Source organism: Grus americana, chromosome 5 (genome assembly GCF_028858705.1).
Source record: "Grus americana isolate bGruAme1 chromosome 5, bGruAme1.mat, whole genome shotgun sequence".
Lineage (NCBI taxonomy): Eukaryota > Metazoa > Chordata > Aves > Gruiformes > Gruidae > Grus > Grus americana.
In genome coordinates this window covers 35,698,280-35,713,972 of record NC_072856.1, presented here as the reverse complement: position 1 = coordinate 35,713,972, position 15,693 = coordinate 35,698,280, and the positions used below count along the sequence as shown (strand labels likewise).

Here is a 15,693-nt window from a genome sequence, read left to right as displayed (position 1 = left end):
TGCTTCTACATGAGAAGGAACATAGAAATTAAAAGGCAGCTTATTTATTAAATGAAATTAATTACTCTTGCTGAACATATAAATTATTTCTGAAAATTTTTGCCTTGGTACATTATTAAGTGCATATTATCATGTAATTAACAGGAAGAAGTATTCTTATGCATAGTAATGTCATACACATTTGTATGCCTTATAAGAAAAATGTTGTCAATAATCAGATTTGAAGTAAGGAACATTTAGGGTTGAATTTAGGATCTTAAAAAAAAAAAAAAGCCCTCTCCCTTTACATGTGTACTGGATAGTTACGTAAACAGCGGAGAGGAAGGGTTCTCTTAGATGAGTGATATTTATCATTGTTGAATGTGAGAAGAGTAAGCCTGCTATATTAGATCCAAAATAGATACATCTGTGTAACTCTATTTATTATTTACGTGACTTTTAAGTAAAATTGTAAGACTTAAGGTTTTCATTTATATGACTTTGTGTTGGAAATGAGAAAATGCAACTGTTACAGAACTTCTAAAATTCTTTGAATGAACTTTGACCAATCAGAGCATTGTTGCTACATGTACCATTGTGCTCTGTGAAAAATACATTTTGTATCTGTATTTCTTAGGTTCTTTTACCATTAGTTGATCAGTACTTTACAAATCACTGCCTCTACTTCCTGTCTTCTCCAACAAAAACACTCAGTAGCAGTGGATATGCATCAAATAAGGAAAAGGAAATGGTAGCAAGGTAAGTAGAAAATTAAGAAATACAAGGAGGGTTCTATATAGATAATTAAAGGTCTCTTCTTAGATTAAAGACAAAGATAGTTCAAAAGCTCAGTTTCCTTAGATAGAAAGTGGATAGTTTATTCTGTATCAGAATGGCAGTGAGTGAATAGAATTCCTCATTTTAGTATTCTTTAATATATAGTTAAAGAATTAAGTATATATACTAATTATATATATTACAATATATAATTGTGGACAATAATATCAAAAACATTAATAAATGATTCTGTGAGCAATGGGAGTAATAAAACTTCATTTCTGATGGGTTCGTGTTTCATTGTTGATGGCAGTTTCTGGTCGAAGTTTATCCCACTATTGGGTCGTTTAAATGGTCTCACATGTAAATTTTCAGATATCAAAAAAATGTGAAAATATCGTGATGCAGCTTTTTAAGGATAATTATGGATTTTCCCTTCTCTACAAAATTACTGCTGCCCCCACACAAAAATTTCTAGAATTTCATAATTTTTAGACATCTGTACTGTTTCAGATTTGGTTGGAATCAGTCATTTGACTCAAAGTTCTTCTAGAATACTCAATTAAAAAGAGCCAGTTGCCTTTTAATTTATAATGTGTTGCCTTTACAAAAATACGAATTTTTCTGCAATTAACTATTAAAAATAATATTTAATTTGTTTTTAGCTATGACTGTCATCTAATATTTTTTTTGCCAATTTTTTTCCTCCCCCATAAAGGTGTGCTGCCAGTTATTTCCTTGGGAAATTTTGTATCATAATTTTTCAAGCCGTATTCTACTCTCATACGTTCTTATTTTAAGTGTCAGTTTCTCAAATTTCTTTTGCTTTCCCTTCACTATGTTGACCAGAGTTGACTACTTTTTCCAACAGAAGAGTAGCTATAAAATTTGAAAGTAAAGGTTACTGACTTGTCATTACGTAAGACAAGCCCTAGCACTGAACTTCCTAGATTCCATTCTTCAGTTTATCTTCCAATGTATTTTTACATTTCTCTAAATTATTATTACCCTTTTTTTTCCCTGTCTTCTAGGTGGGTTGCAGTCCTTATATAGCAGTTGCCCGTAAGAGTCAGTGATAAGTCCCTAAGATTCTGTTTTACTGAGCTTTCAGATCTATTACATACAAATGTGCAAGAGAGACCTCCAGTACCTGGGGAAGTCAGCTCAGGTTCAAGAGGATGGAAGTTTCATTTAATTTCTTTTCAGTTTCATGCTTTCTCTCTGAATACTCCTATTACTTCCCTAAAGTCAGTCAGGTCAGCTTAATAAAGATAGAAAGATGCTTATTAGGGTTGTACAAAATGCCTTTACAGAGGCACATGAAGGAAGTTAGATGTCTAGCCTGTATATCTGCTATTACAAATTCAGAAATATCTTTATCCATTCTTCATTGAGACAAGTGACTATCAGTTATTTTCATCTTACAGGAAGCATAGTATTTTCTTACTGTTGTGAAGATAACAATGACAATCTGTTGTTAGTAAGAGACCATACCAATTCCTAATGTATGTTTGCTTCATTTTCTTATGTCCTAATTCCATTTGTAAAGTATAGCATAGACAGTAAACAAGTCTGCCTAGCTGTCTTTGGTTTTAGAAGTTAAAGTAGCCCCTTTAATCTTTAGAGAGTTGGTGATTTTTCCTTTCTCTTAATTATCCTATTATTTTAATAGATTAGATATGCAAGTTTCTGACATAATTGCCAGAAGCTCTTTTAGTTTGTATATATTTCAGGATTCATCTTTTCATCAGCAGTGGCTAAGCACAGATTTATTTATTTACAAAGGATATCTTCACAAATTGTTTTAAATAGTATGAAGATTTGTAATGTTCATTTTCGGCAGAATGCCAAGTAGAACACTGATGTGTTACTCAGTTTTTCTTGTTCTTACAAAGAAAAAATAAAAAAAATCTCAGAAATAATAGCCATAAGGAACGACTCAACCATATAATATGCAATTGTTGGAAATCACTGTAATGAAAAGAAAGTTTCACTTTCAAGTCATCTCTGAAGTAATGAAGCTTAGAAAATGAGAGAATTCAGAAGCTTCAAAGTTATTCTGCTTAATGCAGTTATTTGACTGACTGTTATCATCACGTATGATTCAAAATACACTTTCCAGGAACTATGTTGTGCTTTCTCTTTTATATTCCTACCTCTCTTTACCTCGTATTCTAAATAAATCTTTAATCTTTGTCTTGTCTTTTCTTTTCTTGCTCTTTCTGTTCTTTTCTACTTTAGCCTGTTCTGCAAACTAGCTGCTCTTGTTAGACATAGGATCTCACTTTTTGGTAAGTCGTTAAGAAAGATATTGATAAAGTTAAAAATATAAAGAATATATAACCATTGCTTCTATCTTACTTGAAGCTTTTCACAAGCTATAGGCAAAATTCTATAGAATTATTCATAAGCTTCCAGTACAATTAATGAGTGCATTGAACATCGCTCTGAAGGTAACAGTAGAATATTTAAAGTCTTGGAGCAGGAAGAAGTAGCAGCTTCTGGGATTTTCAGACTCCTTTAAAAGATCTCATGCCTTTGCAGTTACTTTTAGCTTTTCAAAAGTAATCTTACACTAATTGTTTTGATTTCTGTCATCTAACTGTTGACTCCAATAGATTAATTTCTCAATAGGGGCATGCAAAGAAAAGTAACATACTTTTTTTGAGATGTATTGGTAAGAAAATTATGAAAGGAAAGTAGGTACTACAAGATACAAAGTTGAGAATGTTGCAGGGTCAGGTGGTGAAAATGAGCCACAGTTATTCCTTTTAGTTCTTGTATGGAAACGTACTTAAGAAATTGAAAGTTAGTTCTAGAAACAGACCCAACTCTCCCTCTAGTGACCTGAGCTGAGAGAATTATGCCACGTTGTCTGTAACCTGTGCATCTCCAGTAATGACATTTTGGATCATTAGATTGTCTTAAATTTCTATACTATTGTGCTCTCATAGTATCTCTTTCTAACCAGGTAGTGATTCTGCTACAATGGTAAACTGCCTGCACATCTTAGCTCAGTCTCTTGACACACGGTAAGTTTGCAACATTTGTACCAGCTACAAATTACATAGGTGTTGCAGAGTTTTTCAGGAGCAGTGGGATTGCTTCTGGGTTTTTTATTCCTTATTTGTAATTAATAATATTAGCAGTATCAATAATTCAGATATTGACCTCCATATTAGCAGACTTCATCTAAAGAGTTTCATCTACATTCTTCTGTTCAATGCCTGTCATTAAACCACTGAAAACTTCTGTCACCCTTTCCAAGGGCATTTGAAGACTTTATTGGGAGATACACATGACACCAACTTTGGAACTGCAAGTGTTGATACCTGTAGGTACTGAGACAGTTTAGTGCATACTGGAAAATTGGGCATTAGAAGTATGCAGAATGTATTAATACCTGGGCATAGTTACATTTGCTAACTTTTACTGGTTACCATTGAAATGCTTATGTAGATTAAAACACAGGCCAGGATAGTTTTTCTAATCTCAGCTGGTTTCTGGCCTGGTTCTGTTATACAGCAGCCCGACAATGACTCATTGTGAATAACAACACTGGAAATCTTTATTAAGGGCTTGGAGAAGAGTGCAAAAAGTTTAAGGAATGAGACTGTGATGTTGGTATTGCAGTTGTGTTTTCTAAATTTAGGGTGCTTGAAGATAGGTAAGCATGTATCCTGACTTGCATACCTAGTTACTGTGGTTTCCATAAAAAATTAAGGATTAGGAGTTATTTTTCTTGAGCATATTTTATGGAGGAGTTTTCTCACCACCTGTAACGTTTGCTGAGAAGACATTATATTATTTGAAAGCAGATCACAGAAACTGGAAAGAGAAGACTGAGGAAGCAAGTTCTTTGTTGTTATTATTTTGTATGAAATGTTCCAAGCTAACCGTTGCTTATGTTGCTCCGTAGATGTAACTGTCCTTTTCAGTTCATAATGTAAAGTTCACTGATACATGTGTGTATGTTCAGACTGATAGAATGTAACTAAGAAGCACATATATATCTATACAACTATTGAAAATCAATGCAAAATTAATATTTTTCCCTTATAATTTTTCAGAACTGTTATGAAATCAGGATCTGAGCTTGTTAAAGCTGGATTGCGTGCCTTTTTTGAAAATGCAGCTGAAGATCTGGAAAAAACTTCAGAAAATCTTAAACTTGGAAAGTTTACCCATTCACGAACTCAAATCAAGGGTGTTTCACAGAATATCAATTATACTACGGTAGCATTGTTGCCGATCTTGACATCAATTTTTGAACATATTTCGCAATATCAGTTTGGAATTGATTTACTTTGTAAGTCTTTGATTTTATTTTTTAAGTAAGTGGATTGTGTTATAATAATACAAATGCTTTTTAGTAATGATTCAAAGGATGAAATTCTGTTTTCAGTAACATACACATTTCCAGCATTAAATCTGAAATAAGCTGCATAGTACCTTATTTCTAGTGCATGTTTAAAAATAATATTCAGTAAGTTTCAAGTTAATTATGTACAATATTTCTCCAAACACTGAGCGAGAGAAATTAAAATTTCCTTTTAACTGCTCTCTTACCAACCGTGTGGATGAGACTAGTTTCCTATAGAAAATTAAATTATGCTTATTTTTGTTACATATTTTTACCTCATTAGATTAAAGGAGACAACTCGTTATTAATTCCTTGTGGTTTTTCTCCTACACTTGAAAACCACTTTAGTTCTTTTAATTACAATTTTCCTTAATTTTAGTGTCATTTAGTTTAAAATTACTGAAATGCCTCCTTGAGATTCAGCAATACGCTCTTCCAAAATTTTGTGTATATTTGGGTGATCACAGTTCCAAAGCAGAAGATAACTAAAAGATTGATAGCTATTAAAAGACTTTAAAAAAAAAAAAAAAAAGGGGGGGGGGGGGTGAGGAGCCTTTAGATCATGTTCCTAGAGGTTAGACACACAGACCGATGTGGTTTAGCTTAAAATTGTACTCTGCAAGTGTGATAACCTGCAATACCTTATTAACAACAGTCTCCTGGCCTCTTGGAATGTTTGATGGTCTGTTAGGTTTTGGAATGAATATAGATGAAAGACCAGATATCAGAGAAACTGATGATAAATAACACGTGTGTGGAGTATGGACAGCCTAGAATATTCAGTGATAGATATGCTAAAAGTTTTAGACAATGTTTATCAGATTGCATAAAACAGATGCTTAATATTTGGGAAGTAGTCTTTAGTTGAATAAATACTGATAATCTACTTCTTATTTTCCTCTAGTGGGTGACGTACAAGTTTCATGTTACAGAATTCTTTGTAGCCTCTATTCTCTTGGGACTGGGAAGAACATCTATGTTGAAAGGTATTGAGTGAAAAAGCATGTAAAATTTTCTCTTCTTTAGGAGTGTGGGTTTTAAGTAATAAAGCAGTTTGAATGAAAGGTGAATCTGAAACAGTGTGAGCATGTTTAAAATAGACATTAGCTGGAATGTAGTTGCCTAAATCTTAAGAGTTCAATTCCACACAAAACAAACCCAACTTAAAACTAAACAAAATCAAGCAACTTATCCTAGCAGTGTATCTGCAGGGAGTTTGTTTTTCCCATAGGGAAAGCTAAATTTTTCGATGAGTTGACATTAAGGTTCCCAAAGTCTGGCTACTGCATGTTACCAGACTCGTTACTGTGGTAAGCAGGCTGAGTACTAAGTAGGCTGTCTCTCTCACACTTAAGTCTATACAGAGTTCTCAAAATCGTTGTCCTGCACATAAAATCCTGAGCATATATAGAGCATTCTGACAGCCTTTAACTGTACAAAGGATACCAGATACCAGATACTTGCATTTTAAAAAGAATACGGTCTGCAATTCCTTTAATCATCTAGTTGCTATGATATGTTCCAAGCTCTGGACTTTAGATCCTCTTTCATTAAAAAAGGCTCAAATCCATATCTGTGACTTCAGAAATGAGAACCCTAATTGTTGATCTGTCTACCACAAGACAGGAACCAAGGTAATCATAACGCTTCCTTATGCTTCTGAAAGCTTTAAGTTAGTCACTTTGCATGGTCTATCTTATAATCAAAAGTTTAAGATTCACAGGGCCTGAGATATAGAGACTAAACCGGAGGAAATGTAATTCTGTAGTCTGGTTAAGAGAGGCTTTGCCTAGTATGAGGAATGCTGGTCTGCACTTCCTTCCAGAGTTTATTCAGTAATTCTTCAGTGAAAAATGCAAGAGCAATCTGGGGGACAGACTGTCTCTTTCCTCCCACTCTGCATGCATGTATGTGCGTGCACAAGCTCATTCTCACGATGTCCACAGTCATTTATATGTCCATCACTAAATTACAAAACTATACCCTTTCTTCTCTTTCTGGGCTTGAAAATCTGAAATGCTCTTTACACAGATCTGATAGGCAAAACAGAAGTGCTTTACCCCTACTTTAACCAGCAGTTAGGGTCTTCTCACAGGAAATAAAAGGTGATTATGAGTGAGTTGCCTTTCAATGAGAAGAGCTCACAGTACAGGCTTCCCCTTGACTGGCAAGAGCTATAAGCACTGGACAGTTACAATAAACATTGATGTTAGCAGTATCACCTTTTCCTACTGCGGTTGTCGTCTTAGAAGGGAAGAGTGATCAGATCAGATGTATCTCAGGAAATGAATTAGTCCCCTAGGGCTGTGTGAGAGGTTTCCAACTGTGAATTTCATTTACTTTGGTTTTCACTAGACTCGCTCGGGCTCTTAAATTAAGGCTGTAGGCAGACATCAGTGTCTAGGTGGGAGGCAGGATTTCAAACACACTGCTCAATATTTCAGCAAAACTTAGAAGTGAATGATTGAGCTGACATGAACAGTTATTCAAGTTAAACAATGCGCAGAATTAGGATCAAAGTGCAGTTTTTCTTGTAGTGAATTTTGTCAGGGGCATTAAGTAGTTTACCTTCCATTGCAGGATGAGTCATAGTTCCCTTTTCATAGGTGACTATCACGTTTCATGGCTGAAATAGTTCAGCTGATTCTACAAGACTACTGGGTGCTGGGGCTCATGCCTAATACTAATTTGGATTGCTGCTGCTGCCTTGTTATGACAAACTTTCATTGCCAAGGGTTGTATCCTTTGTACAAAGAGTGTTTATCTTGTTTAGGATGTTGGAGACGTTTCTGATTTTTCTGTGGACCTTTCTTCTCCAGCATGCTTGTGAAATAAAAATTGACATAGGCTCTTGAAGATGAGGTAGTAGATGGGTCACAATCTTTGACTTTAGGTCATACAATGAGGAAGGGTTTTTTTGACATAAAGGAATCTTAAAAAGTTGAACAATGCAGTGATTTGTTCCATTTGGTACATATATATAAACATAGACTTATAAAATTATTTTATGCCATTGTCTCTCAAAGCATCTCTACCTAAAGAGCTCTGCTAATGTGTTCCAAAAAACCCATGGAGCTTCAAAGGATGAAAGGTGTGTGCTATCTTTATCCAATCTGTATATCAAGCGTAACAAAATCTGTAGGGTATCTTGTATAAATAGTGCTTCAGAACTTCAAAAAGGTGTTTTAGTTTTAAGCCAATGTGAGTCTGGTCTTCTGCTGAAAAAGACTATCTCAGCATCTCTTGCACCTTCATCTGTACATTTCCACACCTTTCTTTTTTTCTGGTAAATAGTGTTCATGCAGCCAGATGATGAACATGTTTTGTTGCTGTTGGTTTGGCTTGGTTAGTTTTGTTAGTTTTGGTTTTATGGTGAGGATTATTTTTAGCTGGACCAGTTCCTTCATCCAGCTTATTAAGATGCTATCTGATTTTTAGTGCTAGCACAGAACAGACAAGTAGGAACATGGAAAGGTTGGGGGCGGGGGGACTGCAGAATTGCCCCTTTCAGAGCACACCGCACAGAATGCCATGAAGTCATGAAATCGGTCTTCGATAAGTAGCAGTAGCGTTTCTTATCATTTGAATGTGTAAATGGTATAACATGTGAAGTAAAAGAAATATATATATACACACACATACAGAAAAGAAGTGAAATCTTGACAAAGAGTATGACTGCCAAAACAAATTCCTATTGGTTATGTGCATTTGCAATAAATCAGCAATAAATGGTAATGCTGCTTTATAATGCATGCTAGACTTTGAAAGCCTAGTGAAGGGCTTTGCTTCTCAAGTAACTTTTAGTGTCTCTTATATACAGGCAGCGTCCCGCACTCGGTGAATGCTTAGCATCTCTTGCAGCAGCCATTCCAGTTGCATTTCTTGAACCTTCTCTCAACCATTACAACCCATTGTCTGTCTTCAACACAAAAAGTGCAAGAGAAAGAGCGAGTAAGTACTGTTCCTCACACAAAAAAAAAAAAAAAAAAAAAGTGTTTGCTCCTCTTCAAATAATAGTACTAGAAAGAAACTGTAGTAATAATAAAAAAAAAAATCACCAAATGTATGCCTCAGGAGAGAACTCCTACTATTGCCCTTTCATTACTTGTCATTTTAGCCTTGCTCTGCTTTGTTGAAACAGTGTCAACATTGTTCCCTTTCTCCTAGTATATCTTGGATATTTTTCTGAACATTATGTTTGCATTCTTTTCTGAAACTGCATACTGTAATATTTGAAGTTTAGTCAAAGATCATATCTACATCTACAAAAATCTTTAGCAAATTGTGCAGTTGTGTTCTTACTAGCAACATGCAAGAGGTGTAATATCTTATTTATGTGAACTGGAAAATTATCTACATTTTTTTTTGTTGTCTTGCCAGAACTCAAATGGTGTTTGGTACAGGGAACTCCTGACAGAATATGACTTTGATTCCATGAAACCTTAATCAAAGGAGCATGAGTCCTTCTACATAGATTTTCTTCACTTGCTTCTGTCCTGACTTACTCTTGATGGACTCTCATGTCTTAAAGTATTTCAGTATTTTCCTCATTGATCCGTGTAAGAGTCAGTACCTGCCAAAATCATTGTTCCTTAAATAAAAATAAAAAGTAGGTAGATCAATTCTATAAGCTTCATAAGTTTTTCCCATATCAAAGCAGTTATAGAAAAGCTCCTTCCTGTCAGCTCTACTTTATAGAAGCAGCACTGCTGGAACAAAATTTTTGCTAGCGTGACTAGCATTAGATTATGCTGTGCTGTCAATTGCTCAATAGGCAGCCTTCAGTTTCTAATATAAGCATCTGCCAACTGGAATTCTTTCCTGGCATTTTGTTGGGAGATAGACGTGCAGAGTTCATGAACTAGGTAGAATTTAATTTTAATCTTTTGAGCTGTTTGGCTCCTTTTCCCTGAGGTGGATTTAGTCTTTTGCAAATTGACATGGAAGTTGTGAATGATTATGGAAACAATGGCCAGAGTTCCTCTAATATTGATATAAGGTCTCAGTTCTGTACGTTTACATAGCTGGACTGCTCACCAGATAATTGCAGGGACACCTTATGGTAAAGCCACAGTTTTATGGCAGCTATTGTCTACATCAGTGCTATATGCACATCATCAGAAAGACATAATTTATGAGATGAGGCACCTGTGTATACCCCAAAGTCTTACTGCAGTTATGTCTGCCCAAGATGGTGGCAGAAAAAACCTCAGTGGCAATGTTATTTTTATTTAGGGTTTAAATGTAGATGAATATAGGTGTTCTCTTTTATTTTGTTAATTATTCTTTTGCTTTTCTACCCTTACTTGCAGTTTTAGGTATGCCTGATACAGTAGAAGAGATGTGTCCAGAGATTCCTCAGTTGGATGGACTAATAAAGGAAATTAATGATTTAGCAGAGTCTGGAGCAAGGTATACTGAAATGCCTCATGTAATTGAGGTTATCTTACCCATGCTATGCAACTATTTATCCTACTGGTGGGAAAGAGGGTCTGAGAGTGTTCCTCAAAGTGCTGGCCCTTGCTGTACAATGATAACATCTGAGCATCTGAGCATCCTTCTTGGAAACATTCTGAAAATCATTAACAACAACCTGGGAATAGATGAAGCATCTTGGATGAAAAGAATTGCAGGTACTGTAAATATTTTTAAAGAGCAATTGTACCTAATAATATTTAATTACTTTGCTACACTTTACCATATTACTCAGTGATATAATAATAATAATAAATTGGAATTAAAAACAGCAAGAAAGAAAGATAGAGTAGGTAAGTAATATTAAGAAAAATATTTTCTTGGTTTTGTTTTTCTTATTTTTACACATGCACCACTGTAAGCAGAGACCTTTCTATACAATATAATGGATTTTTGAAAATCTTACCTTCTCTGTATATGGTGAAATAATCCCAGGAGTAACCCAAGTTCAGAATTAGTCGCTTTGCCTGAGTAGCTGTGCCAGCTATTAAATGAGCAGAAAGATTTCTCAAAACGTCCTGTAACATTTAGTAGTTAGCTAGCTAAAGAAATTTACTGTATCCAAATTTTATCTTTCATCTTAAACAGTGTAAGAGTGTAATATGCAATAAGGTGGTTCAAGAAAATCTATGTACAGGTAATAATTTCCTGCTAAATTTTAATGCCCCATTGGTACTAGGTTTTGAGTATTATTTTAAATACTGGAAGGTCTTTAGCTAATAGTAAGAATTCTATTAAAATTTAGTAAGAAGTTTGCTGTTTTATTGTAGTGACCACTGCTTGCAGTTTTGTAGTGGCTGCTTATCTACATAAGAAGATGATGTACTAGAGTGGTTCTTGCGAGGATTTTTGACTCACGATGTCTGCATTTTATTACTAGTGCTTGTACAAAATAAATCTACGATCTTGAATTAGTTATTCATTCTCTGCATTTTAGCTTGCCCAAGGCAAAAGAGGTAAAAATTATTCCAGAACACTGTCTTCTGACTATTTTCTGACAGTGTGTACAAAAAAACCACCCACCCACACACACACACACAACCCCCAACAGTATTTTTGTGAGGACTTTTTGTCTCAATCCCCCTTTGTTTAGGTTCTAAGTTAGACACATGTGACTTGCCAAAACCGTGGTAGTTTAACTGACATAAGACTGAAATACTTATAATCTTTATTAATAAATTTATGATGCTTCAGAAATATGTGAAGCACTATGAACTTTATGTTTTCTAGAACTGCAGAGTTCATATTAATGTGATGAAAAACATCAATTGGGCATTAATCATAGGATTATCTATATTTTTATGTATAGTTTATGCTCAACCCATCATCAGCAAAGCCAGGCCTGATCTGCTCAAAACTCACTTTATTCCAACACTGGAGAAATTGAAGAAGAAAGCTATAAAGATTGTGATGGAAGAGGAGCAACTGAGAGCAGATAGTAAAAGTGACACCCAAGAAGCTGAGTTACTCATTCTTGATGAGTTTGCTGTTCTTTGTAGAGACCTTTACGCCTTCTACCCAATGTTGATACGTTATGTGGACAACAACAGGTAAATAAAACCTAATAATTAAACTCTTACTTATTAGTTAACATACTGGAGTCCATAAGCAGATAATCAGAAAGAACACCACGCATTTAATGTTATGCTGAGAATCAGATCCTGAGTACTTTAAGATTCTTAACTTATAGAATGAGGTACCTTGATTTCACACCTTTTTCTCACAGGCATTTGGCTTTTTGGTTGTGTTGTAACTGCACTATTATCATAGAGAATGCATATCCTCACCAGACGTGTTATATATGCTACCGCAGCCCAATGATATTACAAATGAATATGCCTTTCAACAATTAAAAAAAAAAGGCTAAACCCCTTTACTGCTAAGGAAGGAGTAAAAAACTATTTATCCTCAGTTGAATCATTCTATTTGTAGATAATACCACAAAGATGTTAACGGTTTTTTAAGATGGAAATAAACAGTGTTTGGACAGCATTGTATTGCCTTTGGAATTAGAAGTTTTTCTCCTCAACAATTTACTGAAGGATTATTCTGTCTCTACACATTCCTTTTCCTGTGTCCCGGAACATGACCCCAAGATGTGCTTCAGAAGAGTATCTGAAGTATCTAGAGTATCTCAGTATCTACAGTATCTTAATCCTACCCTGAATAACATTGTTCTTCTGTGCATAATCTTTGTCCACTTATATTTTTTAGGTATTAGTATATATTGGGTTAGTTAGGAGTATTTTCATTGCATGCATCATCATTTATGCTGTGAATCAATTTACACTGAGAATTAGTTGCTTTTTCTAGAGGTACTCAAGGCTTTAGTATGTCAGATCTTGTTGGCAAGGAAACAGTTCAAATTTTTAAATACAGCTTTAACTGGGCTGTGGGGAAATCCAACTAGAAAGAGTTAATGAGCATAAGTTATAATAATTCTTTCCATGTCTGCTGTCAGATGCCCACTTGACGTATGGTCATATTAATGCCTTTTTTTTTAATTTAGAGACATTTAAGAGGGCTGCATCTGTTAGTTCATTTGCCCAAGTTTTCTGAGCATCCTTGTGCAGACAGACTGAAGTTGCATTAGTTCCTGGATTACAAAAATAAACCAATTGAAGCAATCAGTCCTTACAGCTCTACCCACTCATTCGTTTCCCTGTGCTCTTCCTCCTCTCCCCATTATAGTGTTCTCGTTTGGATCAACACAAAGTTTTGATAACAAAGTTTTATTATGAAAAGAAAAAAAGAAATAGATAAATACTCGGGCTTTTGCTTTTCAGCCAGGTCTGTTTTCTAGTTTGGTTCACAGAACAGGCACAAAAACATGTGTTGGCACCCTGGGGAGGAGGAGCAGGGAGAAATAAGTAGCCATGAATTAGGAGTTTCGTTGGAGATGAGTTAAACTGCCATGAAAAATGGTCTCTATAACATGGTCATGGAAAATTGAAGTGATTCGCATTAAATGGCAAGATTAACTATACAAATGTAACCTGATCTATTAAATAGAGATTGTTATATTCTGTTGCCTTGTTTTAAATTCTTTATTTTAAATTTGTCTTGTTTTTATAATTAGAGCGAATTGGCTAAAGAAACCAGATGCAGATTCTGATGAACTCTTTCGAATGGTAGCTGAAGTTTTTATCCTGTGGTGTAAATCACATGTAAGATAAGACGTATACTTTTTCCTCCATTTCATTCTATCTTTAAATATAAATGTGGTTCATGCAGATGAATTAAACTTCTGGTGATTTTTTTTTTTCATCTTTAGAATTTCAAAAGAGAAGAACAAAATTTTGTGATTCAGAATGAAATCAACAATTTGGCATTTTTAACAGGAGACACCAAGAGCAAGATGTCTAAAGTAAGTTAATAAAACTTTGTGGATCAGTTAAATCTTCAACATGTATTTAGTATGTTGTAAGAAAATCTACTCAGATTGCAGCTGCTGTGCTGGTAGAAGAAATAAAAAATAGTTTTGTTTCCTGATGATAGATATGACAACTACTATGCAAAATATAGGCTATGTACCTTAGAGTTATTTATTAAATGTCTGCTAAGTAGACAGGGCCACAAGATTAAAATAAAAGTCTTGATTTGAAAAAGTTACACGTATAAGAGAATATAGGTTGTAATATATAATATGGGTTGTTGATCTTTCGGGGGGGGGGAAAGACTATTTTGTAAAAGCAAGTGAAGAAACCTTGTTTGCCTGATCTTTTTCTTGTGATTGTCGATCAGTATTGGCCTGTCACCTGGAGGAGTGCTGTCTTTGCATATACCCCTTTATTCATACATATAACATGCCACATGTGCCCTGTTTTTCTTGTTTCTTATTAAGCACCACATTCATTTCTTTTTTGTTCATTTTCAATATGACAAGATGCCGACATGATGGCTGGAAAGTACATTTGTTACCTGTATAATAGAGAAAATGCATGTTGTCAAGGTAAAAATGCCACTTGGACATTAGCTGAGGAAGATTGCCTTACTCAGCTAAAGCAAGTTGAAGTCTAATTCCAAATCAGTGTTGGTAAATGCAGCAAAGAACCCTTTATTTTATTCACATTTATAAAGTGTTTGGAGTAATCCTATTTTGAAAGTGTTCCAGAGAAGTGGTGGGGTTTATTTTATATTTCACTATATTTTGATTGTAACCTAGCCACTGTAAGTCCAACTTTAGACAATAGAGAGTCAGACAAAATGTGCCATTGCATTTCTTCATTCTCTTAGAACACGTTTGCTTCTTTTCCATTGTATTTTTTTAAGTTCCAAAACTTGGTTAAGCCAGACCCTCGTATTGGAAAGGTTTTACAAGCAAAAATAACAGATTTTCTGCTTGATGTTAGTTCATGACAGGCACTGAGCAGCAATTCAAACTATGTAGAGAATTCCACATTTGGAGAAAAGGAAATTTTTAATGTTTTCTTGTTTTCAAGGTGCAGGTCCTTGAAATTGTGTGATAGAATTGAAACATTGTATTATCCTCATTAGCGAGATGAGTAGTGGGCACAGTCCAGGCTACGTGACGATCAATTGCACACTAACGGAGTCTAACGCATAGCTCTGTACTTTTGTCATATGGCAATCATTACACATACATTTAATACATATACTTTAACATTTATACACTAGAATTGGCCTGGGGAGCCAAGAATTAGGTGTACTTATTTTTAAAACATGATAGATTAGAATCAGGTGATTCACATTTAATTTAAATTGTGTCTCACTGCAGTATTGATAGTATGATAATATGATGTAAACTTAGTGTCATAGTTTAGTCAGTCTGGCATGACAGGAATGACAAAACAAATCTTTACAAAATAAAGACTAGGTATCCCTCATACTGCTGCAATTTGGATAAAATCACAGGAATTTAACGTCAAGAATCTGTATGACAGAAATTTGCAAGGGTGGGGTTTTGAGATTACGTTTTCAAAATCCTGTTGTGTATATTTAAATATACAGATATATTATGTATAAATACTTGTTTTAATATATTTATACATAACAGGGATGAAGATGCATATGTAAATATACTTTTCTTCATATGGGTATACAGTACAGGGAGATTATAAATTTTTTTATATGCATAT

At 34.6% G+C, this 15,693-nt stretch overlaps 1 protein-coding gene across 5 annotated transcripts in view; it reads left to right on the top strand.

Moving 5' to 3' along the window:
* The window catches only part of RYR3 (ryanodine receptor 3), a 241,646-nt gene that overhangs the window by 176,166 nt on the left and 49,787 nt on the right, over positions 1 to 15,693 (top strand). For all 5 annotated transcript variants that reach the window (XM_054826190.1, XM_054826188.1, XM_054826189.1 and 2 more), the window contains exons 60-69: positions 617 to 738; positions 2,998 to 3,047; positions 3,728 to 3,788; positions 4,827 to 5,065; positions 6,024 to 6,105; positions 8,940 to 9,070; positions 10,432 to 10,752; positions 11,904 to 12,144; positions 13,674 to 13,761; positions 13,869 to 13,961. In XM_054826190.1, the coding sequence (XP_054682165.1) occupies positions 617 to 738; positions 2,998 to 3,047; positions 3,728 to 3,788; positions 4,827 to 5,065; positions 6,024 to 6,105; positions 8,940 to 9,070; positions 10,432 to 10,752; positions 11,904 to 12,144; positions 13,674 to 13,761; positions 13,869 to 13,961 (1,428 nt within the window). The remainder of the gene's footprint in view (positions 1 to 616; positions 739 to 2,997; positions 3,048 to 3,727; positions 3,789 to 4,826; positions 5,066 to 6,023; positions 6,106 to 8,939; positions 9,071 to 10,431; positions 10,753 to 11,903; positions 12,145 to 13,673; positions 13,762 to 13,868; positions 13,962 to 15,693) is intronic.